The sequence below is a fragment of the Trichinella spiralis genome (genome assembly GCF_000181795.1).
Source record: "Trichinella spiralis strain ISS 195 chromosome Unknown Scfld4, whole genome shotgun sequence".
In the NCBI taxonomy this organism is placed as follows: domain Eukaryota; kingdom Metazoa; phylum Nematoda; class Enoplea; order Trichinellida; family Trichinellidae; genus Trichinella; species Trichinella spiralis.
The window spans coordinates 2144011-2168265 of NW_003526943.1; the positions used below are offsets into that span (position 1 = coordinate 2144011).

Genomic DNA, 24255 nt, shown 5'->3' on the forward strand with positions numbered 1-24255 from the left:
TTTATCCCTTTATCTTCAGTATATTTCTGCTGCCGTTTTCAGTGTTCGAAATTTTCCCATTTGCTGCACATCTTCTCTTGCCTTTCATATTCAAAATGGCCGATTTGGAAGCAGTGCTGGCCGACGTCAGCTATTTGATGGCAATGGAAAAAAGCAAAAATCAACCCGCTTCACGTGCCAGCAAAAAAATCATCCTCCCGGATCCGAGGTATTTTCTTGTTTTTTCACAAAATTTTGAAAATTCTTTTCAAGTGGAAGAATATTACGTTCCAGTGTTCGCAGCGTGATGCACAAATATCTGGAAAAAGCCGGCGAAGTGACATTCAAAAATATTTTTGGACAAAAGTTGGGTAAGTTGGGTATTTTCTTCTTTTCTCGAGGGAAAAAGAAAAATCCCCAAATTTCCCATGCTTAAAAAAACTCTACTATATGATGATCAGTTTGTTTTCTTCCTGTTTACAGTCGTCATCATCGTATGTGTTATGTATTTGTTGTTTCTTTTCGTCACTGAATTAATAAATTCCATTCAGAGATGGGAAGGATAATTTGGGAGAAGGATGTTTATTTTTAATTTTTTTTTGATTATGCATATCTTCGGTGAATTGCAGTTCAGTGATAAAAGTTGTCGCCATTTGAAACCACCATTTTGTGCAATTTTTGTGAAGCCTGAAGAAAATGCTCAGTTTTCATTTTGAAATTTCGCCGGTTAAAGCTGGCAAATAGTTACTATTGATTATTTTGCCACTTTCTCGACTTGATTTGCATTTAAGCACCACGAAAGCGCGATACGGGCCCGCGGGATTAAAAAGCGAATATATATTTTGACAAAGCCTGAAAAACTCCGTTTATCTGCTGCATATACATTTATATTTATATTTAAAATCATATTTTCATTGTATTGAAAAAAATGTTTTTCTTCAATTTCAATTTGTAAAAATATAACTAGCTCAGAAATTAATAAAAAGTAAATCATTTCTGTCATCTTTTTTTGTAGTTTAGCTTCTTTAATTGGTTTGCTTGAAATGAGTGTATATTTTTATTTTTAATAAATTGAAATTTTATCCTTTTTTTAAAATTGTTATTTTCGTCATCCTCGTCATCATTTTTATTGCTATCTTTAATAATAAATAAATTGATATTGAAAAATCTGAGCATATATATTTATTTGTTAATTGATAAGAAATTTCATCTTTTTTTTTCCCTTTGCTTTTCCATATATTATGTACTTCATTATGATTATTTTACTACAATGACAAATAGCTTTTAGATTTTAAATTGTGGAATAAATTTTTTTTCTCCAAGCCATGTAAGTTATTTTTCAATGAAATATTATAGAAAAGAGGAAATCTTTGAAAAAAAAAAGCTTTTTGTGCAATTTTATGAAGGTTGTTTTTAGGGCTATCATGAACGATTAGCATTATTATTATTATTGTCATTGTTGCAGCTTTGAAATAGTTGCATTTATTTGAATTGAATTGAATTAAATTTCGCGCGCGCACACCCACAGCGTGTACACATGCGTTGAACAAAAGAGAAACACGGAGACGTGGAAATGCAGTGTTGTTTGCCTTTACTGGAAGTAATTAACTCTTTGTGGTGATTTTAGATCATATACACGCGCTGTTGTTGTTTGTTGTCAGTATTGCTGCTATTGTGCCTAATGAGAGGCATTTAATGAAAGCTTGTATGCTTTTTCTGTTTCAATAAATCCGGCAACGCAAAAGATGGGATATAAAAATGAAATTAGGCAATGTGCAATTATTATTATAATTTTTTTTGATATTAATCCAAAGCTGTATAGAAAAGAAGTAAGAATAGGAAAAATTTAGTTTTTCTTTTATAAATAAGATTTGGGTGTGTGCGCATTATAATGCATTTTATTTTGATCAATCGTCGGCATCTTCAAATTTACATCACGCTTTACTACTTGTTACTGTTTACTTTATTGCGATCAATTTCGCAAAGATACCAATCCTTTGTTTGCTTTGTCACATAGTAATAGATATGGAGAAATTGCCAAGTTTTACAAATCACTGATTGAAAAAAATTAATTTCTCTTTGTCCTTGGAATATTTTTAACAACAAACAAACAAAACAGTATAATAATATAAAATAGATGATGCTAATCAAACTAGCCGACAAGTAAAAGCAGTGAAGTTAGCTTTGTGTCGCGATGACGTAACCAAACATGAAAGTTGTTGTCAGGATATATGAGAACCATGTAGACAGACAACAATTGTTGCTTTGATATTTTGAATCATTTGTTCATTTCTTTTTCAATTCCAATATAAAATGTGTGATTTGTTGTCGTTTATTTATTTATTATAATTGTGGCATTCTGTTGATGAAGATTTTTTATTTTATTCTTTTTTTTTTAGTTCAGTTTAATTTTATTTGCGTGATGCCTGTCGATCGACTACTGTCGAACTGGCTGACTGGCTTGATAAGCTGCCTGCCAGATTTGATGAATAATAATCAGTCATAGTTGCTTTATTTGTCTGAGTGATAATTATTTCCTTTAGTAATTAAAGTTGAATTGAAAACCTCAGTGGAAGCCTTAAATTTCCATGTACGTGCATGTTGTGTAGTAGTAGTGGTGGTGGTGTGGTATATTGATGTGTTAGGTTCAGATGGGATAATGTGTTTATGATGCGGACAATTCTACCTCAATTGGAGAGGGACAGATGGAACAGATGGAGCTAGAGAGAGAATGAAAGAGCTGTTTTGATTTTTTCCTTTATTTCCAACAACTTCAGTGCTGATAATGGCCGTAAGCAAGCTAATTTCATTTAATGACCGCCAATGGCTGCTTGGTTGCTTGCTTGCTTCACGTTTGCTTTCTGAACGAGCGTCAGAATAATATAAAAGTGAACAAACTAGCGAGAATGGTGGAATGGGGGGAAAAAAAGGGCGGGCAGTCGAGAATAGATAGAAAGATAGGTGTGATGGGGTGGCATTGATCGTCAATTTCGAATAATAAAATACTTTCTACTGCTAACAACTGTTAGCAGTATTGCGTTAAGTGTCGTTCATGTTGACCGATTCACATCCATCTTACCATCCAACGACACCCTACAATTTTCAATTTTTGTTTGTTTAATGATAATTAAAAAAAAACAGAGATTCATTTTTTCAAATACATTCATCGTATATTTTCGTGATGTAAAATGCAAAGTGTCGCTTGCTGCTACGGAGTGTTGTTGTTTTCTTCTTCTATTCATTGTATGGGATGGAATATTTTCTTGAACAAATCGAGGAATTGGTTGGTTGAAAAAAATGTGCCAAACAGCTTCATTAAGCAGTAATAGAAAATTATTGGAAAATTGGAGAAGGAAAATGTAGAAATAGAAAATGGAGACCAGTGGGTAATAGTAGTGTGTAGAGCAGGCGTAAAAATGAATATACAACTTTGTTATTGACCAAAAAAATTCACCGTTTTTACATTTGAAATTGGTTTTTGTAAAAGAAAAAATTTGAATAATAAATTATGTATTTCTTCATCTTGATAAAACAAAATGAAGAAGAAAAAAAATAACTGCAAATCAGAAAATTTCCCCTTCACTGATTGTATCGGAAACGAAATTATCATTTCGCTTGTGTTGTTCTGTCTCGCTTGAGCAGCGTGTCAATTAAAATTGAAAAGCAGTGAAAAGGAAAATTTGGTTTTTTTTCTTTATTTTTTTGTGGTTTGTTTGTGTGTTTGTTTTTCGTATCTTTTTGTTGGTGATCAAAAATTTTTTCAATTTCATCGATCATCATAATGGGTGTGGTCGACGTTTTGTGCAGTAGTCATCAAGAGATGAGCAGTGATGAATGAATAAGCCGCGTTGTTGTTCAAAATTTTCAATTCGCACAGCGCTCATTTCGGAATCAAATCCACTAATACAGTATTGTTTAATGATTATTTCCTTTTTTTAAATTCAAATTATTATTATTATTGTTGTTGTTGTTATTTTGACGTGTAAGTTGATTGATGCCAACTCTGGCTATCGATCATCTGCCAATCAAATAAATCTAAAGCTGCTTTTTCATGAAAAATCAAATAGTTAGTATACAGTACTTTTTTGGCATTGAATTTATCCATACAAATGCAAATACATGCATATATGTTATTAATTTTTCTTTGAATTTTGTTGTTGTCGATTCCATTTGATTAGAAGCAAAGTTGTCTATCTGCAATCCTCAGACAGCAGTCGTCGGATGTGTCTATTAATTTTTGATTGCAGTTGTTCTGTGCTCTAATGATTTAAACATTTCACTTTCGCTTTGAAAAGTGTTAATTTTCAATTAATAACTTTTTTTCGTATTGCATTACTACTTTGTCGAATGGAGGAAGAATAGGACTTGGCAATTTTTAATTTACAATCAAATATACATTTTACAATTTATGATTAATTATATTTTTCGAACATGAACATGAACATGATACTTTTCACACTCAGGAAATTGTGGGTGGGATAAAAGAGAAATGTGAGAAAAATTATTGTTCAGTTGACTGACTGTTGTTGAAAATGGAATTTTTCAGTGATTTGTCATTTGATGACGTAGGAAAATTTTTTATTTTTTTTACGTACTAAAGTGAATATTTTCCAAAATTGAAATGGAAATGGAAAAAAGAAAATAAACGAGGGGATTTTTTCAATCAAAATAATATTAATAATAATAATGCTCATCTTTTATGTGTGTGGATTAAATAATTTACGACGAATGTTTTACAAATTGTAGAGGAAGGAAGTTTAAAAGTTAACTAACATATGCCGGTGGGTATGTCTAATGAAAAAATGGAAATTAAGAAACGTGCAATTGCTTGATTAATTGATTTGCTACAAAGTGGAAAAGTTTCATAAAGAAGTTTTTTATTTCTTAAAATTTCTGTTATTTTATGGGCTTTTCTTTTCGCTTTGTAATATGAAACGGACTGTGAATAAAATGTATGGTTTAATGAATAAATTTCATGAAACTAAAAAACATTTACTTGCAAGCGATGCAGTTGTTTTGTGGAAAATTTAAATTTCAATCATTCAAAACATATTCTCTCTCTTTTTTTTATTTTTCAATTTTATTTACAAAAAGAATAGCAATTACAGTATTCTGTGTTGAATTGACGACAGAAAGAACAAAAGCTGGTGATTATCATCATCATCATCATCATTATTATTATTATTATTATTATTATTGTGCTTGTGAATGGACTGAAATCACGGGAGGTATCATTTTTCAAAATTGTATTAATATGAATATCAAAATTAAGAAAATTGATTATCATTGAATATCAATCAGAGAATACTTTTCGCTTGTCTTATGGCGATAAGATTTTGTTTTTGATTGCACTGCAAACGTTATTATTATTATTATTATTGTTGGTGTTATATATTTTAATTTGTTAACTGGAGTAAACAGCTTATTCATCAGTTTGATCCTTCAGTTGGGTTATTAACATTTCGATCAATTTGCTACATATCCCGGAAGCACGATTTTGCCGCCTCAGCTCTCTGAGAATTTATTTGATGCATTACGTCGAGCGCGCGAATCATTTCTGTTGTTTTTGTTTTTCTGAAATCATAGCGGCGGTCGTATCTTTTCTAATCGGCATAATTCGTTCAGCTCAAAGGAGGGATTTCAATAACGATTAGCAAAATTCTTATACTAATTTATCAGTTGCTTAATTTTGCCGTTTTTTTTTCAAATTATCGTCAGTTTTGATAATTAACTTTTTGTGGTTGTTAATTTTTGATTTTTTCTTGTCGTGTTTATGAACAATTTTCTTCTTTCAAAATAAAATTTATATTAGTAATTGAAATATTATTATTATTATTATTATTATTCCTATTTGAATTTCAAAAGTTTCTTTTTTTTCAATTTTTGCGAGACTTGCAATTTTCAACTTTCGTCCTTGGCAGCGGATCGAATTTTGAACGCAGGTATACTGTAGCGCTTTCAATACACGGAATGTATTTTGAATGCAATTTACATTGTCGCAATTTAATAAGCGAATGGAAATTTATTTTAATTGTATCACCCATGACACAATTGATAGTAATCCGCTGCTCTTGTTGATTTTTCTAGCAACCTTCAAAGCAGCATTTTTTGCATCACTTGCCGGAGTTTTTCAACCCCTTTATTTCGCTTGCTTATTTTATTTTTGAATGCAACGAATGTTGCTTGCATTTTTTTCACTTTAAAATTAAAAAGGGTGTATGTTTAAGTCCATGACGTGAACAATGAAAAATTGAACAGACCAGATGAGCTGAACTCTGAACAAAATATATGCAGGCAAAGAAATGATGCATTTTCAATTTCTACCCGCGGATACACTTCTCCACAGAAATACATACAGTGGATGGAAATTTTCTTGATACGAAAGCGAAAAAATAATTCTTATTCGAAATAAATTTTTTTTCTCCTACCATATAGTTCGATCGGTTTCTTGATGAGCTGTTTCTAATCTATGATACGATTTATTGATCTTAATTGACAATCTGATTTGTTATGCATTATATGATTATTACTTAATAGTGGTTATTTGTAATTGTTATATTTGCATCATGCAGAAAATAATTTAAATGTATAACATGTCGGCATTGTTGAAAAATTTTAATACAGTAATGCAAGAAATAGATGCTGAACGAATGAATATATATATATTTTTTTTAATAAAATTAGATTAATTTAGGATTTTTGTTGATGAAAGATTTTTGTGAAAATATATGCGATGTCGCTTGCCCGCAGATAAATTTCTACGAAGAGGTGAGCTTGGTCACTACTACTACTACTACTACTACTACTAGCGTAGTAGCATTGTTGAATAATTAGTAATGAAAAAAGTGGTTGTTGTTTTTTTTGCAGATTAAAGAATATGAAAAATTAGAGCTGAACGAAGAAAGACTAGTAAAGGCGAAAGAAATTTACGATCGGTACATCATGGCGGAAATGTTAACCCATTCCCATGTAAGTTTGTGAAAAAAAATTTTTTCTTATGGATTTAATTATTTAATCATACAACCTGTGTAAATATTAATGTAAAATGTAAAATTTATTCCTTGGATAGAAAAAATTGATCGATTTTTACGAAATTATTGTTCGTTTGTTAAATATGAAGAATTCAACAAGCCTAATGGATGGATGAACGTTGAAGCGTGAAAATATTGCAAAATTCAATATGCACAAATACAAGTGTATATTATTTGATAATTCCATTCTGTATATGTATATTTGATTTTTTCAGTTGTTGAATATTTCAATCAAAGTTTCTTTTTGTCAGCAGATTCTATTTTTGGAAAAGAGGCTAATTTGGAGCTGTTCATGTTTTAAACGATTTTGCACAAATGATAAATGAAAATAATCGATAATTTTCTTTTTTCAACTTTAAATTAATTGGAATTGATAATTTTTATTTACTGAATTATTAGGTGACTGATTTTAGCATTTATTTTTCCCTCAAGACGATATTGATGATAGATAACTTATTGAGTGCAGATAAGTGAAAGTTGTTTTTTGATCGTGTTCTTCTTTGATTTTATTGATTTCTTACCGCGTAAAAATGACAATTTGAAAAGTTTAATGGTGTAAATTTGCTTGTTTACGATGTTTGCGATAATTTCGAATTTCAATTTCCAGGTAATTGATTTTATGATTATTGATTTCTTTTAAATTATTTTTTAAGCATTATTCAAAAGAAGCATTACAGCATGTGCAACGTCATTTGATGAAAGGCGACACACCCAGTGATCTCTTCCAAGTAAGAAGATTTTCTTTTAATTGCAATTAATTTTTCATAAAGTGCTTTAAAAATTTTCAATACAAGCAGCATTGTTTCAGCCTTACGTGACGGAAATCTACGATCAGCTTGAGGGCGAAATATTCGAAAAATTTTTGGAAAGGTTTCTTTAAAAAAATTTCCACAATCAAAAATGTAAAACCATCTTTTATTATCTAGTGAAAAATATACCCGGTTTTGTCAATGGAAGAATTTGGAATTGAATTTACAGGTTTCTGGAAAGAAAAGAAAAAAAAATATATATATTTATTTATTAAAATGAATTTAAATGATTTTTCTTTTTTGCAGCTCACGATGAACGATTTCAGCGTACACAGGATCATTGGACGTGGTGGTTTTGGTGAAGTTTTTGGTTGCCGAAAAGCTGACACGGGAAAAATGTAAATTATTCATTTATTTGTTTACTTGTTTACGAAAAGCAACACCTTCAAATAGGTATGCAATGAAATGTTTGGATAAGAAGCGGATAAAGATGAAACAAGGCGAGACGCTGGCGTTGAACGAACGTATCATTCTTTCGCTAGTCAGCACTGGGGTATTTTTTTTGATTTTATTTTTTTCTGCTCATTTACTTTATTTATTATTTCATTGTTGTTGTATAAATTTCAATTTGCATTTTTCTGTTTCAGCAAGATTGCCCTTTTATAGTGTGCATGACTTATGCTTTCCAAACGCCAGATAAGCTTATTTTCATATTGGACTTGATGAATGGCGGAGATTTGGTTTGTTTTCATTCTCTTCCCATTTTTATTCATTGGCGTCAAGCTTTATTGCTATTGTTTTTTTTTTTGCTTGTAGCATTACCATCTCAGCCAGCACGGGGTGTTCACTGAAGATGAAATGCGATTTTACGCTGCCGAGGTGATTCTCGGTCTGGAACATATGCACAGCCGATTCATTGTCTACAGGGATTTGAAGGTACAGTTTTTTTCTTTTTTGGAAGCTATTATTATTTAATTTACGTAACATATTATATATGTATATATACATACCTTTAGTAAGATTCGGTAAATTGTTCAACTTTTGCTAACAGACAGTTCACTTTTTATTATTGTTACTATTTAAATGACTTTTTTCAAATTTTTATAGCCTGCCAATATATTGCTAGATGAAAATGGTCACATAAGAATATCAGATTTAGGTCTGGCGTGTGACTTTTCAAAAAAGAAGCCCCATGCGAGCGTGTAAGTTAAATTTAATAATATAAAGTGTTTCTATATTTTAAATAATAAAATTAATAATTATTATGTATTTTTTAAATGCTAAAACAAATTAGTTGTTATTGTTCTTAGCGTTGATATGTTAATTTTTTTCAAGAGGAACGCACGGTTACATGGCGCCTGAAGTTCTTGCCAAAGGTGTAGCATATGATTCAAGTGCTGATTGGTTTTCTTTCGGTTGCATGCTGTACAAATTGTTGAAAGGGTAATTGTTAATTGCATTCTTTACACGACGATCCCGTTATTCGATTACAATTCCAGGCACAGTCCATGCAGACAGCAAAAAACCAAAGATAGGAACGATGACAAATATCCATATACTTTAGTAGGTTCATAATAATATTGTTTGACGGAAAATTTATTGATTTTTATTTATTATTTTAATCAAAAAATTACTGGACTATTTGTTTATTTATTTATTTTTTAAGGAAATTGATAAAGCTGATTGCTTCAGTGCTGATTGCAACGGTCTGATTGATGGTCTCTTGCAAAGAGAGGTTTCTGATCGCCTTGGTTGCTTGGGTCGAGGGTAATGGACAGTCTCCACTGACTGTTGCATTTTTAATTGTGCTTCAAGAAATTATTATTACCGGTTGAGTTTTTCATTTGTTTTTTGCATTTTCAGTGCCGATGAGGTGAAATCTCATCCATTTTTTCAAGTGATCGATTGGCAACAGGTTCATTTGAGGCAACTTCGACCGCCACTGGTTCCTCCCAGAGGTGAAGTGAACGCTGCCGACGCTTTCGACATTGGCAACTTTGACGAGGATGATGTGAAAGGGATCAAGGTATAAAAAATTTGTCATACGGTATATTATACTGATTGACGTTGGTGGTTTTTTTTGTTTGTATTATTTCAGCTAAACGAAGCTGACAACGAGCTGTACAAAAGTTTCAACATCACAATATCTGAACGCTGGCAGCAAGAAATTGCCGACACTGTTTTCGACATTGTCAATCAAGAGGCGGATAAAATTGAACACAAGCGAAAAGCGAAGCAGAAAATTAAGTTTGATAACGAAGAAAAAGGTTGTGCAAATTTATATATTTTTTTTGAAAATTATTTTTTTGCAAATTATTTTTTTTTCAAGAAAGCGACGTGATCATTCACGGTTATATTAAAAAATTGGGCGGTCCATTTACCACCGCTTGGCAACAGCGTTACGGTAAATTGTATCCAAGCCGTTTGGAACTCTACCCGGAATCGCTGAGCGGTAAACCCGAAGTAAGCGATTATTATTATTATTATTTTCATGATATTAAAATGAGAAAAAGATAACATTGTGTGCTGTTTATTGTAGCTTTATTTCATGGATCAAATTGAAGATGTATCGGCTGACCTGCGGCCAGTGAAAGGTGAACAATCGATAGTTATTCGTTTTCGGGACGGTACCAAAGATTCACGTCTTGTATTGACCACTCAGGTATTGCGATTACTGCATCTTGTTGATGTTTATTAAAATTGTTTAAAAATAATCACTTTTTGCTTATCTATCTCACACGTTTAAATGTGATTTTTTTAAATTGTAAAATCACTTAAAATTCTCAATTTAACATGCAGGATGAGATCAGTTTGAAAGAGTGGCACACGTATTTGCGTACAACGCAGAAAGTTTCCTCGGAACTGTTGCAGAGAATGAACAAGAAGGCGTTGAAAATTTACGGTCTCAATTATGATCCGATGCTGATGGACAGACAGACGTCGCCGAAAACTGAGAGGCTTTCCAGAATCCCCGCATTGGAATATTGAAGATTCAAATTGAAAAAAATATGAATCAATTTTCTGAACATGCAACCGTTGCCAATGAATTTGTGTTATTTGAATAAGTTTGTTTTACTGAATGAAAGCGTGATGCATATGTATATGTATATATGGTGTTTTTCATCATTCTTTGTTGGAGAATGCAGAACGCATTACCTTTTTTTTGAATACTGATTTTCACCTATGTTTGGCTTTTGCAATTTATTTGTTGAACGTTGCTCACTAACTTTTCTAGTCTGTTATTATTATTATTATTACTTATTATTATTATTATTATTCATTTTCACTTTTTTTTCCTTTTGTTGCTTCTCTTTCACGAGGAAAAGTTATTCGTGTGTACAGTTTTATGCTTCAGTCAGATGAAACCAACGGGATTGGAAATTGAATTGAATTGAATGAAATTATTTTTCTAATGATCAATTTCAATGATTTGCAATATTTGATAGATAAATATTTTCACTTGACGCTTGGAAAAGCGGATGCGGCAAGCATCTGTTGAACTGAATGAAGGCTGGCCCGTTGTTTATCACGTTGTAAGCAATGTGCGAAAAGTGGTGCGGAAAATTTTAAACAACCTGCCCATATCAATACAGATCGCTATACCTGAACGTGATGGAGCTTGTTCTGTTGAACATCAATTAAACGTCGGCAAATATTTAAAAATTTTCCAAATTCGTCAAATTGGCGAGTATCGAGCATATTGGCATATTAATAATGGCTTCAGCAGTGGGCTTCTTGTTAGTTAGTTAGTTAGTTTGAGATTTTGTTACACGATGAATCCGAAGTGTCGACTGTCGATTCTGTTGTTCATCGTTGTTGGTGCTTCAGTTGTCGATTGGAGGACATTTGCCGAAAAGCAAGTTACGAAACTGGTGAAATGCATGGACGTGAGTCCGGCATCGTTGTGTCTTGGTGAAATCAAAATTCGACCCAAACGCTGCAGTCAAGACTTCTACTTTGGCAGATTTCGTTGCTGCAAGACCTGTGCCAAGCATTTGAAAGTCAACCTTACAGAGGATGGAGCATTTACGGGTAATGGATTGTCTGTCTGTATGTCTGCCTTTGAATTAGTTCTACTCAATTTTTGACCAAAATCATACTACTTGCTATGTGTTTCTTATCTGCAAAGTGGTTGCAGCTCTAAATTTAAACCTACCAACCAAGTAATTGCAGTTCGTTCCCTTGTAGTTTTCCCTGCAATTTCATCTGTTTCTTCAGAAAACTGATTCAACAAACAATACAATAAATGCAAATTTTGAAAAAAAAACAAATTGCTATTTTTAGCTGCAAAATAGTTCTGTATTTTATTGCTGTTGTTGTGTCGATTTTTTTGTTTTGAAAGCAAGCTTCAATTTCAGGACAGCCAAAATTTCCATATTATCATCCGAAATGTCCCAACGCCACTGATGCCGTCAAAGCGACTTCACGAGAATCTTGGACTTCTTGGTGTGAACTGTGGACCGAAGAAGATCCAAAAGAAATATGCGAAATTGGTCTGATGCAATTTCGTTGCTACAAAACGTGCAACGTTGAATGCGCTAACGACACTGTCGACGAAGAGAAAGGCGAAACTTAATGCATCATTACTTGTATCAAATTCAAATGATGTAATTGTAATTGTTTATTAAACAATTTTCAAGGTTATTAGGCTTTAAAGGTGAAATCAGTTGAAGTTTTAATATGTGTTTTGAACTAGGTGAAAATAGTCCATGCCAAACGTGATAATATCAACCAACTAAAACTAAACTGAAACATTAATAATACTGATGCTGTTTCTTAGGTTGAAGTAAATTGGAATTGAGTTGGTATTTTATGCTTGAAATTTGTTGTCTTTTTCAAGCAAATATTGCTGCTTTTTGGTAAATGAAATTCAATTAATCATTCAATTCGATGAAGTTCAAAATTTATGAACATTTATTTCACTTACTTCTTACAAATAGATAAACCATACATACATGAGTGTATTTGTATATATACTGTATACAAAATGATTTTACATGTAAGTAGTATATTTTAATTTATAAAAACGGATTAATTTTGTAATAATTTTGTAGCATTTTCTAAGGAAACAGTTTGCTTTTCTCATGACCATCAATCAGTAAGTACATCGGTGAGAAGAGAAAATTAGATAAGCTGAATGGTTGGTGAGTGAGTATAGTCAGCAAAGCACAGTAAGTTTCAACTGGTCGTAGTGTGTACTTTGTTTGCATGAGCTGTCGGCTTAATGAGGTGAAGATTTTCTAGCATCTGACTCAGCTCTCCATTTTCATGAAGTCGTTTTGTATCATCAGCCCCTCCGATGAACTTTCCATCAATAAAAACTCGGGGTACCTAGGAGACAAATTTTCCAAGTTTAAGAATATAATCTGAGGAAATTTTAATGTTTTACCGATCTGGCGCCTGTCAGTTCTTCCAAAGCATCTTTCATGTTGCTTCCGTCTGCCCTTTGGTCCAGTTGTATAACAGCATACTGATCATCTGTGAGATTGAACGAATGAAAGATTTCTCTCGCTTCCATGGAATATGGACAGTAGGTTTGCGAAAAGACCACCACAGGATGAGCTTTGATCAAAGACAAAACGAGTGGTAAAGCAACTGCAGCCATTTTGCCAGCAAGTGAATAAACAAAATAGTGAGCCGCATTTTAATAAAATAGTACCCCATGATAATTGGGTAACTGGTGCAAAATTTTAAGCAAGCAAAAATAGTACGTGTGACAGGAGCAAATGTCAGCTTAACTTTTACGTAACCATTTGGGTGACATAAGTTCTGAAATAGATGGATGTTGTGAACTGTATCGACGAGTTTCATCAACACTTTTTTCCACCATATTTATTAATCATACGATCATCAAGCAGTATATATTAAAATGGACTACTTTTTTTTGTTTTTGTCGTTTCGTTTTTGAAAATGAAATTTTTATCAACTATCTGCACCGCACTTGTTATCAGTTGTCCATTGATCACGTAAGCTAATTGTGATTTGATTTCAAACCAAACAGCTTAGCATTATTTTGAAATCTTTCTCTCGTATCACTCAACCCAATAGTTTGCACAATTTACATCACATAATTTTAATAAATTTCATCACAAGTTTGCATGAATACAATAATCAAACTTAATTTCATGAACATTTTAAATTTATTATTGCTCATCAGTATAATAATTCAAAAGCTAATGAATGATAAACATATTTCACTTTTGATCATCTCAGTCTGTTATTATCAGACCTAATCTTCTGATGATGAAGTGTTTACTTCTATTTTACCTTGGAGTTTTTTTATCATTCAACAGTTGCATTATGCAATAATATTGCGCAAACAATCTATCATAAAATATTTTATTTATAGCAACTGAAGAAAGTTAAATGTCATTGTTGACTTTTGACAGCTAGATTTTATCAAGCAACATTCGTGTGTAGACCAATGTTTGCTTAGTCGAGCAGTTTCAGGTACTGTTATTTTAAAATTTGAAATTATTGCTTATTATTATCTCATAGCATATTTTAAAATTATTTATTATTTCTATTTTACAACTGCTATGTTTATTATATGTGTGAATATGTGTTTAATAATAAGTTTTCCTTTAAAATTAGTTAGTTTATAAAATCACTATTTCTTTCCTTGTTTTCAAATATTTCACGAATTAATTAATGCTAATTAATTTTCACTTACAACAATATATGATAACTGTATTGTTTTTCATTGATTGTTATGCAAGTGACAAGTTTGGCATAATAATTTCGGTTCATGGTTTGCATGCGTATGCACATTTATCTGAAAGAATGCAAAAACGTATTGTCAATTTTTTCATTATATATTAATTACTTTATCATATTCATATTTTATTTATTTATTTAAAATATTTTATTCGTGAAATACTTTCTGTACTTTTATATCTATTACTTATAAATGAATTTTTTCTCGCTGTATGAATTTAGTTTTTCAGATTTAAATTCAAATATTTGATTGTAGTTCACATCAAAATGTAAGTAAAGCTGGTAATTCTACTGAATTTTTGTGTTTATACATTATAAACACATTTGCTTTACATCTGATATTTATATTACGCTCCTTCAAATAATGACACCTATCACTTACAGATAATTAAACAATTTCTAGACTATCAAATAATTACAAGCACTCTACATTAACATACAAATATATATGATTTATAAATAAATCTGAACAAATATTTTATTATGAACGTTATTTTTCAGACTCAAATTTGTTTCAAAACACATTCACACATAAATGCATACAAATTAACAATATTATGTGCTGCATTTCAATTTCACACAAGTATAAATTTATTGCTATTATTCTATATAAAGCTTTGAGTAATCTATTTTAACTTTTTAAATGATATAAATATATGACGACATTGTACTTTATATTGATTTTTCACTTATTTTATAAATTTTCCGACTGTAAATAAATAACTATACATAGCACTTGCATATTATACACAAAATTATATTAAATAAAAACTGCCTGATATCCTCTAAATTATTTTCATACATGAAATAAATTATACAAATGGAAAAAATTTCTTTTAATTGAAATAAAGAGCACATTAATAACGAACATTGAACACTAGCAATAGTAATGAATAACAATTGATAATAAATAATGTTGCTAAATTTTTGAACAGTTTGAACAAAATTAATTAAAAGCAGTGCATGCATGTGTAATATAAAAATAATGCATTGTACGTGTGAAATAAGTGAAATAACTTTGAAATTAAATAAAGTAAAAAATTTTTATGAACGCTTATTGATAGCAGTCATAATTAGTCATACAATTGCAGCAATACTGGCAACCATTATTGCATTGAATCAAACGTAGTTTGTTCAGCATTTCCTGCAGTACACCATTACAGTGTATCCGCTTAATTATTTCAGCATCGCCAATGAATTGACCTCCGATAAAAACTTGAGGAACCTAGTAAGGATGAATGTAAGCTAGGAATATAGAAATCAGCAGTTTACTGTTTTGACGCCAGTTAAATAATGCAACGCTTCTTTGAAATATCTGCTTCGCTCTTCTCTGTCAAGTTGAACGGTTATGTGTGATCCTCGGGGTAAGCAGTACCATTGGAAAATATCATTAACCTCAGCGCAGTATCGGCAGTTTGACTGAGAAAAAATCACAACTGGATATATTCTGATCAAGCTTAACAGAACTGTCAAAGCAGAAGCTGACATCTCTTGCCAAAGAGCTGAAGCACTGAAGGATTTTATTTTATACAGTATTGCAAAGATGATTAAGTGATCATGTACTGAATAATTTAAAGCTACGAACTATTTTTATTGCTTAATTATTACTTGTTACGTCATTTCTTAAATTTGATTTAAACTGCTTTTGATTTCATAAAACGTTCAATGAGCACGTTTATTAAGAAAAACAAATAATGAAATTTGTTAGTAATGATATGTAATAATCATAAAAAGAGGAAATATAATATGAGGCCATGACACCTCACATTATAAAATCAGGCACAAGTATTTTATTATAAAATGGGATTAAATTTACCATTAATTAATAGAAAAAGTGAAATTCTTATACTTCTCAAAATTATAGTTTAACATAAAATTACATTTTAACTCTTGTGAACTTTAAATTAAATTAAATGCTCACTTTCGTAACTTTTATAATTTCAATTATTTGATGAATAACTGGTTTTTAAAACATTCAATGGATTTTTGATAAGATAAATATCATGCAGGTTTAAAATCGGGAATTTTTTTACACAACTGGATTAGCTTCTATAATTTGTGTATTGAAGTATTGACTTTACAATCTACCTTAGTTGTGAGTGTTCACTATTATAACGTCAAAAGAATTATTTCTTTCATAAAATACTGCTGAAAATGCAACGGCATACTTTATACACAATAACTTTTGCTTTTCTTAATGCTTAGTAAATTTCTTATTTATTTTTCAAACTCAAATTGTACCAACCGAACAATACATGGCTTTATTATATTCAAATGGACTTAAAATTTGAAATAATTTCTAAAATAATTATTTCAGATAAAAATGGGCAATATTCATTTTATTTACATTATTCATGTTGTTAATTCATCTAAATTGTAAATTCACTAATTAGAGAGCACTGAATATTGCTTTTTATAATAAATATGTAAAACGTAAATTACATAAATATTTCAAAAAATAATAAATTAATTAAAAATACATTATAAACCTTTTAAATCACATTTGTGAAAATTTTCTTGATTAAATCTTAATATTGTCATATTTATTGTTTTTTGACACTTATTTGTTTCATGATAATTCTTTGATTAATGCATAATAATGTAATTTTTGCTAAGTAAAAGTGACTGGTCATTTGCACTATCCTGATCACAACTGAATTGAAACTGGAAATTCATACGGCTATTGAAATGAACAATTTTCCCACTGTAAACAACTGATTTTTTCATTTATTTTCAATGCCTTTGTCAGAATTTAGCTAGGATATAATATTATACCTATATATATACTGATTTATATAATGCTATGTATTCTTGCTGATGTATGTTGAAGTAATAAGGTATATTGTCTTTTTTCTCATTTCACTTTTGTAGATAGAAAATAATTTCCTTTTTTATAATATATATTTAAATATGTTTGCATTTCTTTAATTAATACATTTTTATTCAATATTTATTTCAAATTTCAGTTTCATAACAGTAAGTTTTGCTTATGTTTGATGTTTCTGATGACAAATAAAGCAAATAATCTATTTTATCAACTTTTCTCTTTACCGCATACCGTTGCGAATTACTTCCCTTCTGCCATTAGAGTTGCTTTATTAATGAAAGTCTATATAAAGAAAACATTATGAGCCCTCAGAGGGTCTTTTTAACCCAGTGTATTATAAGTAATTGCATCTTTCAACCATACTTATTTATAATAATTAATTAGTTATAATGTGAGTGAGTTGGCTGAACTCACTCTTTGGTGCGGATATGGTGGTTTCTCTTCTTCTTTGGTTCTCAAAGGCCGCAACATAACGACGGATAAATTTTTCACCAACGTGGGTCTGGCGGAGGAACTTTTGGCTGGAAATACAAGTATGGTTGGCACACTGCGAAAAAATGAAAGCGATATCTCTCCAAAAATAGCCATCACTGGAGGACTTCCGTTTGGGTCCTCTCATTTCAATCTTGATAGCAAACTTACACTATTAAATTACGTATCAACAAATAATCGGTGCATCCTACTGTTATCCACCATGCCCCATGAAAGAAAGGTCTGCCCAGAAGAGGACGACAAACCAGAAATTGTTTTAAGCTATAATGATACAAAGTCTGGTGTAGACAACTGGACCATCTGATGCGGCTCTACTCCTATAAGCGACGGAATCATCGATAGCTCATGGTATTATTCTTGAATATGCTCGATGTCGCATGAAGGGCTGTGAATGTAATACCGACAGCCAGACATCCCAAGTGGAATGCCAAACGGTCACATCGTAGACGGTTATTTCAGTTGGAATGCGGATGAAATCTTGCAGGAAGTACACTGAAAAGTGAAGAGCAGAAAATTCACTGAGCAGTTTGTCCGGGCAAATAAAAAAACTTTAAAAGCACTTGGGGCTAACATCGACTCCCCTGCACAGAAAAACTGACTACAAGCTAAAAAGCACTGCATCTCCTGCAGTCGCACCAGAAATAAGAAAGTTAGACACTGCTGTGAATTATGTCGACGCTGCGCTGCATACAGCACGCCCACAAAATCTGTCCTAACTGCTATCACAGGTCAAACATCTCCACATATATGTCACTTCAAATATAATAAATATGTCTGCGTCAAAAATTATTATTAATAAAGTCTATAATAGCTTCAAAGTACAATTTCAGTGAACTCAATAACATAAGATGAAAAACATTCATGTCTGGGGCCCAAAAGACCCCAAAGATTCAAATATATGCATGGTGTGAATCAATGGTGGTGAAGGTCAATGACAGCTTGAAAGTCAAGGTAACAAACACATTTATGCATTTTTCATCATGTAATAAAATTATATCATAGCTCTATTTAATATTACATTTTTCATTCAAACATCCATTTATAAAAGATTCCATAAACTAAGATTATCAATGCATCAGCGCTCTATGGAGTGAACGCATTTTAATAAGTTTGTTGAATTTCAGTTTGTAAAATTAAAAGAAAAGGCAAAGTAACACTAAAAATATTTAATTAATTATCAATAAATTAAATTCCAATAATAATATTTACAGTTAACTAAAATTTTCGCAATATAATTAATACATTTTTCTAACAAAACCAATGATACTAAAAAGTATAAGCATTACCTTGTCATTTAATAAATAAAAGTTATTAATCATTTATATTAAAAATTTTTGCAGTTGCACACTAAAAAATCTCCGCAAACATGTAGATAAATAAAATTTTCACAATACTTTCGCTTTATTACAATAATCGGAAAATAAAACTAGTATAGAAAGAAAATTGCATGCAACTTTGCACACGCAAATACTGTTATATAAGCATAATAATATTAAAATGCAGCCAGTTTAATTGTACACATTTACTTTAAAAAAAATTAATCTACTAAGCCAAGTTCTTCCAGCATTCGACCAAGTTCTCCGCTCTGATGCAATTTCGTCATATTGTCACAACCGCCAATACATTTTCCATTGATAAATATACGTGGAACCTATCAATTAAATTGTACAATTTAATATTTATTTGACTATATTATTATTAGACTTATTATTTAAACTTTATTTACTGTTCTTGCCCCCGTTATGTTTTGAAATACTTCTTTGAGTAGTTCTTCGTCAGGGCGACCATCCAGTTCAACAATGGTGTACTTTTCTTTCGGCAGTTCATAAAAATTAAACATTTCCTTTACTCTGGTACAATATGGGCATGTCAACTTAGAAAACACAGCGACTGGGTATTTTTGCACTGTCTCCAAGATAAACTGCCTGGCCATTTCACTCATTCTTCATCAGTTCAAACTAAACAAAACAACATTGATTACAGTAATTATGGACATTCATGCAAAATTATGATATCGACTTAGAGCTTTCTTTTAAAATTCATTTTTCTTATTTAATTTGATAAAAATTTAATTTATTCTGTTCTTGTTTATTAAAATTTTTTACTTTCACAAGCAAATAATTTGAACAATAAAATTACCATAAAATAATCATTTTAACTTGCATTTTAGTAACAAGCAATTTTTGTATGTTATACTGAATGCGAATGTTATGGATTTGTTGCAAAATAGTATTATCATAATTTTTAAAAATTTTATAAAGCATTTTTACTGTTAATGTATTTTATGACGTATTAAAAATATAACTGTTTTACCAGCAAATATTTATACATTTCGAATGCATGAGAAATACTTTAGTTAACTTTGATATGACGAATGAGTTGCACTGGATGTGCTCGGAAGTTCAAGCTTACGCGTACAGAAAAGTCTTGCACGCAATGTCATTTTGTTTACTGTTCGAAATGCTTAAAATCAGGCTTATGCAATCGTTGCCTGCATGGTGATAAGTAAGGAACTCTTTTGCAATCTTATTTTTTGTAAAACATTATAATGTATAGGGTTATTCCTGAACCCCCTGAAAGATTTCTCAGAAAAATTGATTTCCAAAATGAACGGGGAGGATCGAGTTTGCGCTCTCTGACTTCGCACGAAAATCTTACTCGGCCAGCTCATTGCAGTGCAAATGAAAAGGATGAATTACTGCAAAAACGATTGGATGCACTAAGGGAAACAACAAGCGCACCTTCAAATTCATGTAACTAATGTTCAGTTAAATTTGTATCTTGTCTAACTTTTTTTAATTTTCGAATATATTTTTGTATGAATAGGTAATACTATGAGCGAGACTGCGACAGGGAAAACAAATTTGATCCACGTGAGTCAAAAATATACTTATTAGTTTCTGTTTAAGAAAATAATAATTTTAGTGCAAAGAACTGACAGATGCTGAAAAAGTGCAGCAGATTATGAAGCAAACAGTGGATGAAGTGAAACTAGATAAAGAACTGAAAGTTGAAGGTGAAAAAATCGACAAACAACTGGAAGAACGTTTGGCTAGATTACGCATGCCATGACTTTATTCATTTCACCTTCAGCATGTAAAATGTTAATTCATGTGAAGAAACGTCTGCTCAAGTTGTTTTATGAACAAATATCTGTATAGGTTTAACGTTTGTTTTCGTTCATATATAGAAATCACAAAATCACTTTGAGCATCTGCTTTGTTTACACTCTTATTCTCTGTTATATCGAGTAATTGCTTGGGAAATAAATTTATGTCTAAATCAGAGTTAAATTGAAGTTCAATTAAAATAAATTGCAAAACGAACACTTTCAAGCGTTTGTTTGCCGGAATGAAGTTATTGCTCTACAGTAATTTTTAATGTACTTAAAAATCATTAATTACTATACTTCATTTTAATAAAATATTGAGTTAAATATGAATTTGAAAAAGCGTTTTGATTCATGTTGATTGATGATTTTCATAAGTATTTTTGGCAAGGAAAAGGTGCAGTTTTAGTTACATTTTGCGATTTTAACTGTAGGGAACGAAATGGATCAGAAAACGAAACTTGAAGCTGAAGCAGAATTTAGAAGAAAGCGCCTTGAAGAAATGAAGAAAATGATGAAGCAGGATGGCAGTGAAAGTAGTAATTCTGAAAATGATGAAGTTGCTGATGAAGCTCTTGCATTGGAAGAGGAAGAAGATACTGAATCTACTGCGAAGGAAAATACCGAAACGAAGTAATGCTAATTGCTTTCTTTTGGTTAATTTTTAAAATAATAATTATCAGATCATTAGTATTTCGAAATTACTTGCCAGTTAGCGAAAATTTGAAAGCGGTTGTCAGAGAGCCAGCAAAGCCAGAAGATGGTAATTGTACTACTTTTTTGTGGTTTTATGATTTTATATGAATGCAAACGTTTTAGTTATCGAAGAGCTGCGTGTTGATATTGAGCAAGCGACAAATGTTGATAATTCTGGGGAGATTGTAAGAATGGTTTTACAGCGTAATTTCTTTTAAATGTATTTTTGTTTTTCTAGGATTTGAATTCTCTTGCACCAAGAAAAATTGATTGGGATTTAAAGCGAGATTTACAATTAAAGTTAGATAAACTTGAAAGAAGAACGCAGAAAGCGATCGTGCAAATTATAAGTATACTATTTCAAAAAAAATTCTGTTATTCAGTTTTCAATCTATCTTATTGAACAATTGTTTTTAAACTTTTAAGAAATATTTATAAAATCCCTGCGAATAAATAGTACTGTTTTCTTTGTTTATTTTATTTTTATAACTAAGGATTTTTATTTGCTTTAGGTGAAAGATTGAAAGCTGGAAATAATGATTTGCTTTTATCTGCAGTAAATTCGAATGCTGAAGCTGTTGTTGACAGCCATATGTCTGATGATGACTAAAAGCTGAATTATGTATTGGTTGTACTTGTATATCATTATGCATTAATTGAGAAAATGATAACTGGAGCAAGAGGAAATTGAGCAATATATAAAACTCATTGTCTCTAAAAGGACAAGCCTTTGTACGGCTGTCAGTTTTTTGTTTTGTTAATATGTCAGTTTTTTATGTCAGAAAATGTGAAAACTATCACTTATTTTTAAATTAAAATTATAAAGTGCATTATTAGCAACTTTGAAATTATTAAAACCCAACATTCTTTATGTAGTTTGCCTCCTTTTTGATTATTTATATACAATGCTAAAAAATATTTACAATAAATTGTTAGAAATCATGATAATTTTATAATTTTTTTCAGTTTTGCATTTGCTTCGATTCAAGCTATTTACAGTAAGATTCATTTGTGCATATACTTTTTTCATGGTAATGGAAATACATTTTGATTTAAGAAAAGTAAGATTTCATGAATATACTTTTCACATAATTTTTTAGAATATACAAATATATGTTGATAACAGTGTAACAAAGTGAATTACCTTATTTTAGTTACTAAAGAATTTACAGTATATTAATTCAAAATTATAACTTTTGTTGATAATTTTTATTTGTAATTATATGCTGCATGAGAAATTGAATGTATATGTAATTCAGTACATACAATTTTCCTGGAAAATATTTTCTTCTCAAAAAGGTGCTCTTTTTCAGTTTTTAATGTAGTCTGTTTAATTTATATTTACAATAAAATGTAATATTATAATACGCCAATATTTGATATAACGTTCCAATTGTTGGTTGTTTATAAAAGTTTCTTAAAAGGAGTTAAAATCAATTTGCTCTTGTTGGATGACAACTGCCCTGTCAAACTAACCTTGCATTTTCAGCTTTGATTCTTTTATCTGATTTTTACGATAGACAGATATCATTTATATGGTTTGTATAGTATTGTCTGATTTATAATTTTGTTGTATATAAAAATAGCTAACATAACGGTTATGCCTGTAATTATATTTCAGCAGTCAACAATCTCGAATGTAGATTCTGGAAAAAGCGACAAATTGTTTCGGGATGGTCCAGACAGGCCTCACTTTTCACTTATTGGTCGTTGACCGCGCTATTTTATTGGGCCGTCAAGTCGTTGTCTTATTGGTTTTCCTTGTCTAATTGCTCATTGATTCAAATCTTTCCCTTGTGATTAGCTGTAATATATTTTTATTTCATTGGTTCAAATATTCCATTTAGGATTACGTCACTTTAATAGTAGTGACGTAACATAAAAAATGGAAATATTTATTATTCCAAAATTTTATTGTGTCTGTTTGAAGTTTCGTCATTTATTGAAATTCTGTTTATTTAAATATATTATTTGTGGTGAAGTTTATACTTTTTCATGATCAGCATTTCTGAAAATAATTTTTATCATTGTTCTCTATTTTATTGTACCAAAGTGACGTTATATCAAATGCGATAGTAATAATTCAGAAAAAAACAATACAAAAAATAAGTTAAATGGTGATTTTTATTTTTAACTAGCCAACAGCACCAACAACAACAGTAATACAATAGGTCTATTACCGATTTCCCTCCTGATATATAAATCTGCTCCCACTGTTTGTAAATAAATTTGTTGCCTGTTGAAATTTATCAAGATTGGATGTTGACTTCCGGGTGTAATGTCAGAATACTGAATAATCTGTTTGAAAAATCTGGAATGTTGTAGCAACACTTCAAATTTCCGGGTTACAAATGGCACTGATGCTAACGTTGCGCGTTAGCTCGCAATTTCACTTAATTTTACGCATGATTAAACGCATATGCCTTTGTGAAACATTCTTCGCGTTTCTCGTCACATCATATATGTTGGTAAAGGTGATTTTAATACAAATGGAAAATTCCTCTATTTGACAATTGTACACAGTTGCAGCTTTCAAGCTAAACCATGGAGTGACAACTACTAAATTGTTAGCATCTGATTAATTTCTTGATTTTACTGGGAGTGTTCTATTTAAATCTTTCTTGTCTACAATCTAAGAATTTTACTTTAATAATT

At 30.7% G+C, this 24255-nt stretch overlaps 8 protein-coding genes across 8 annotated transcripts; 5 read left to right on the forward strand and 3 right to left on the reverse strand.

The window, feature by feature from the left end:
* Positions 1-95: 95 nt before the first annotated feature.
* On the forward strand, positions 96-695 carry Tsp_00497 (beta-adrenergic receptor kinase 1). Its single transcript, XM_003376295.1, has 4 exons — positions 96-208; positions 253-350; positions 531-559; positions 609-695. Exons 1-4 carry the CDS (start codon positions 96-98, stop codon positions 693-695), a joined length of 327 nt encoding a protein of 108 aa, XP_003376343.1.
* Positions 696-6684: 5989 nt separating this feature from the next.
* On the forward strand, positions 6685-8161 carry Tsp_00496 (G protein-coupled receptor kinase 2). Its single transcript, XM_003376296.1, has 4 exons — positions 6685-6747; positions 6847-6948; positions 7664-7738; positions 8066-8161. Exons 1-4 carry the CDS (start codon positions 6685-6687, stop codon positions 8159-8161), a joined length of 336 nt encoding a protein of 111 aa, XP_003376344.1.
* Positions 8162-8219: 58 nt separating this feature from the next.
* Tsp_00495 (G protein-coupled receptor kinase 2) lies at positions 8220-10747 on the forward strand. Its single transcript, XM_003376297.1, has 12 exons — positions 8220-8312; positions 8407-8499; positions 8576-8695; positions 8867-8961; positions 9095-9202; positions 9259-9322; positions 9426-9526; positions 9623-9785; positions 9858-10026; positions 10089-10222; positions 10299-10421; positions 10559-10747. The coding sequence occupies exons 1-12, from the start codon at positions 8220-8222 to the stop codon at positions 10745-10747; spliced, it is 1452 nt and encodes a 483-aa protein (XP_003376345.1).
* A 785-nt stretch (positions 10748-11532) lies between these two features.
* Positions 11533-12335, forward strand: Tsp_00494 (hypothetical protein). The gene is made up of 2 exons (XM_003376298.1): positions 11533-11791; positions 12118-12335. Exons 1-2 carry the CDS (start codon positions 11533-11535, stop codon positions 12333-12335), a joined length of 477 nt encoding a protein of 158 aa, XP_003376346.1.
* Positions 12336-12937: 602 nt separating this feature from the next.
* Positions 12938-13364, reverse strand: Tsp_00493 (monothiol glutaredoxin-S6). The gene is made up of 2 exons (XM_003376299.1): positions 13149-13364; positions 12938-13090 (listed from the first exon to the last, which is right to left on the reverse strand). Exons 1-2 carry the CDS (start codon positions 13362-13364, stop codon positions 12938-12940), a joined length of 369 nt encoding a protein of 122 aa, XP_003376347.1.
* Positions 13365-15530: 2166 nt separating this feature from the next.
* On the reverse strand, positions 15531-15964 carry Tsp_00492 (monothiol glutaredoxin-S10). Its single transcript, XM_003376300.1, has 2 exons — positions 15749-15964; positions 15531-15701 (listed from the first exon to the last, which is right to left on the reverse strand). Exons 1-2 carry the CDS (start codon positions 15962-15964, stop codon positions 15531-15533), a joined length of 387 nt encoding a protein of 128 aa, XP_003376348.1.
* A 3368-nt stretch (positions 15965-19332) lies between these two features.
* On the reverse strand, positions 19333-19737 carry Tsp_00491 (thioredoxin reductase 3). The gene is made up of 2 exons (XM_003376301.1): positions 19552-19737; positions 19333-19446 (listed from the first exon to the last, which is right to left on the reverse strand). Exons 1-2 carry the CDS (start codon positions 19735-19737, stop codon positions 19333-19335), a joined length of 300 nt encoding a protein of 99 aa, XP_003376349.1.
* A 432-nt stretch (positions 19738-20169) lies between these two features.
* On the forward strand, positions 20170-22210 carry Tsp_00490 (coiled-coil domain-containing protein 12). Its single transcript, XM_003376302.1, has 9 exons — positions 20170-20300; positions 20352-20548; positions 20622-20668; positions 20721-20841; positions 21339-21537; positions 21588-21667; positions 21724-21794; positions 21839-21950; positions 22113-22210. The coding sequence occupies exons 1-9, from the start codon at positions 20170-20172 to the stop codon at positions 22208-22210; spliced, it is 1056 nt and encodes a 351-aa protein (XP_003376350.1).
* The last annotated feature ends 2045 nt before the right edge of the window (positions 22211-24255 follow it).

Excerpts from the sequence above, each read along its gene's own strand:
- Tsp_00497 (XM_003376295.1), top strand. The coding sequence starts at position 96 with ATGGCCGATTTGGAAGCAGTGCTGGCCGACGTCAGCTATTTGATGGCA. Across the intron at positions 209-252 it reads ATCATCCTCCCGGATCCGAG|TGGAAGAATATTACGTTCCA; the intron begins GTATTTTCTTGT and ends ATTCTTTTCAAG. Across the intron at positions 560-608 it reads GGATAATTTGGGAGAAGGAT|TTCAGTGATAAAAGTTGTCG; the intron begins GTTTATTTTTAA and ends GGTGAATTGCAG.
- Tsp_00495 (XM_003376297.1), top strand. The coding sequence starts at position 8,220 with ATGAAATGTTTGGATAAGAAGCGGATAAAGATGAAACAAGGCGAGACG. Across the intron at positions 8,313-8,406 it reads TTTCGCTAGTCAGCACTGGG|CAAGATTGCCCTTTTATAGT; the intron begins GTATTTTTTTTG and ends TTTCTGTTTCAG. Across the intron at positions 9,527-9,622 it reads CTTGGTTGCTTGGGTCGAGG|TGCCGATGAGGTGAAATCTC; the intron begins GTAATGGACAGT and ends TTGCATTTTCAG.
- Tsp_00491 (XM_003376301.1), bottom strand. The coding sequence starts at position 19,737 with ATGAGTGAAATGGCCAGGCAGTTTATCTTGGAGACAGTGCAAAAATAC. Across the intron at positions 19,447-19,551 it reads ACGAAGAACTACTCAAAGAA|GTTCCACGTATATTTATCAA; the intron begins GTATTTCAAAAC and ends TTTAATTGATAG.
- Tsp_00494 (XM_003376298.1), top strand. The coding sequence starts at position 11,533 with ATGAATCCGAAGTGTCGACTGTCGATTCTGTTGTTCATCGTTGTTGGT. Across the intron at positions 11,792-12,117 it reads AGAGGATGGAGCATTTACGG|GACAGCCAAAATTTCCATAT; the intron begins GTAATGGATTGT and ends CTTCAATTTCAG.
- Tsp_00490 (XM_003376302.1), top strand. The coding sequence starts at position 20,170 with ATGAGTTGCACTGGATGTGCTCGGAAGTTCAAGCTTACGCGTACAGAA. Across the intron at positions 20,669-20,720 it reads GGAAAACAAATTTGATCCAC|TGCAAAGAACTGACAGATGC; the intron begins GTGAGTCAAAAA and ends TAATAATTTTAG. Across the intron at positions 21,951-22,112 it reads AGCGATCGTGCAAATTATAA|GTGAAAGATTGAAAGCTGGA; the intron begins GTATACTATTTC and ends TATTTGCTTTAG.
- Tsp_00493 (XM_003376299.1), bottom strand. The coding sequence starts at position 13,364 with ATGGCTGCAGTTGCTTTACCACTCGTTTTGTCTTTGATCAAAGCTCAT. Across the intron at positions 13,091-13,148 it reads AACTGACAGGCGCCAGATCG|GTACCCCGAGTTTTTATTGA; the intron begins GTAAAACATTAA and ends TTTGTCTCCTAG.
- Tsp_00496 (XM_003376296.1), top strand. The coding sequence starts at position 6,685 with ATGAAAGATTTTTGTGAAAATATATGCGATGTCGCTTGCCCGCAGATA. Across the intron at positions 6,748-6,846 it reads AGATAAATTTCTACGAAGAG|ATTAAAGAATATGAAAAATT; the intron begins GTGAGCTTGGTC and ends TTTTTTTTGCAG. Across the intron at positions 7,739-8,065 it reads CACCCAGTGATCTCTTCCAA|CTCACGATGAACGATTTCAG; the intron begins GTAAGAAGATTT and ends TCTTTTTTGCAG.
- Tsp_00492 (XM_003376300.1), bottom strand. The coding sequence starts at position 15,964 with ATGTCAGCTTCTGCTTTGACAGTTCTGTTAAGCTTGATCAGAATATAT. Across the intron at positions 15,702-15,748 it reads ATTTAACTGGCGTCAAAACA|GTTCCTCAAGTTTTTATCGG; the intron begins GTAAACTGCTGA and ends CATCCTTACTAG.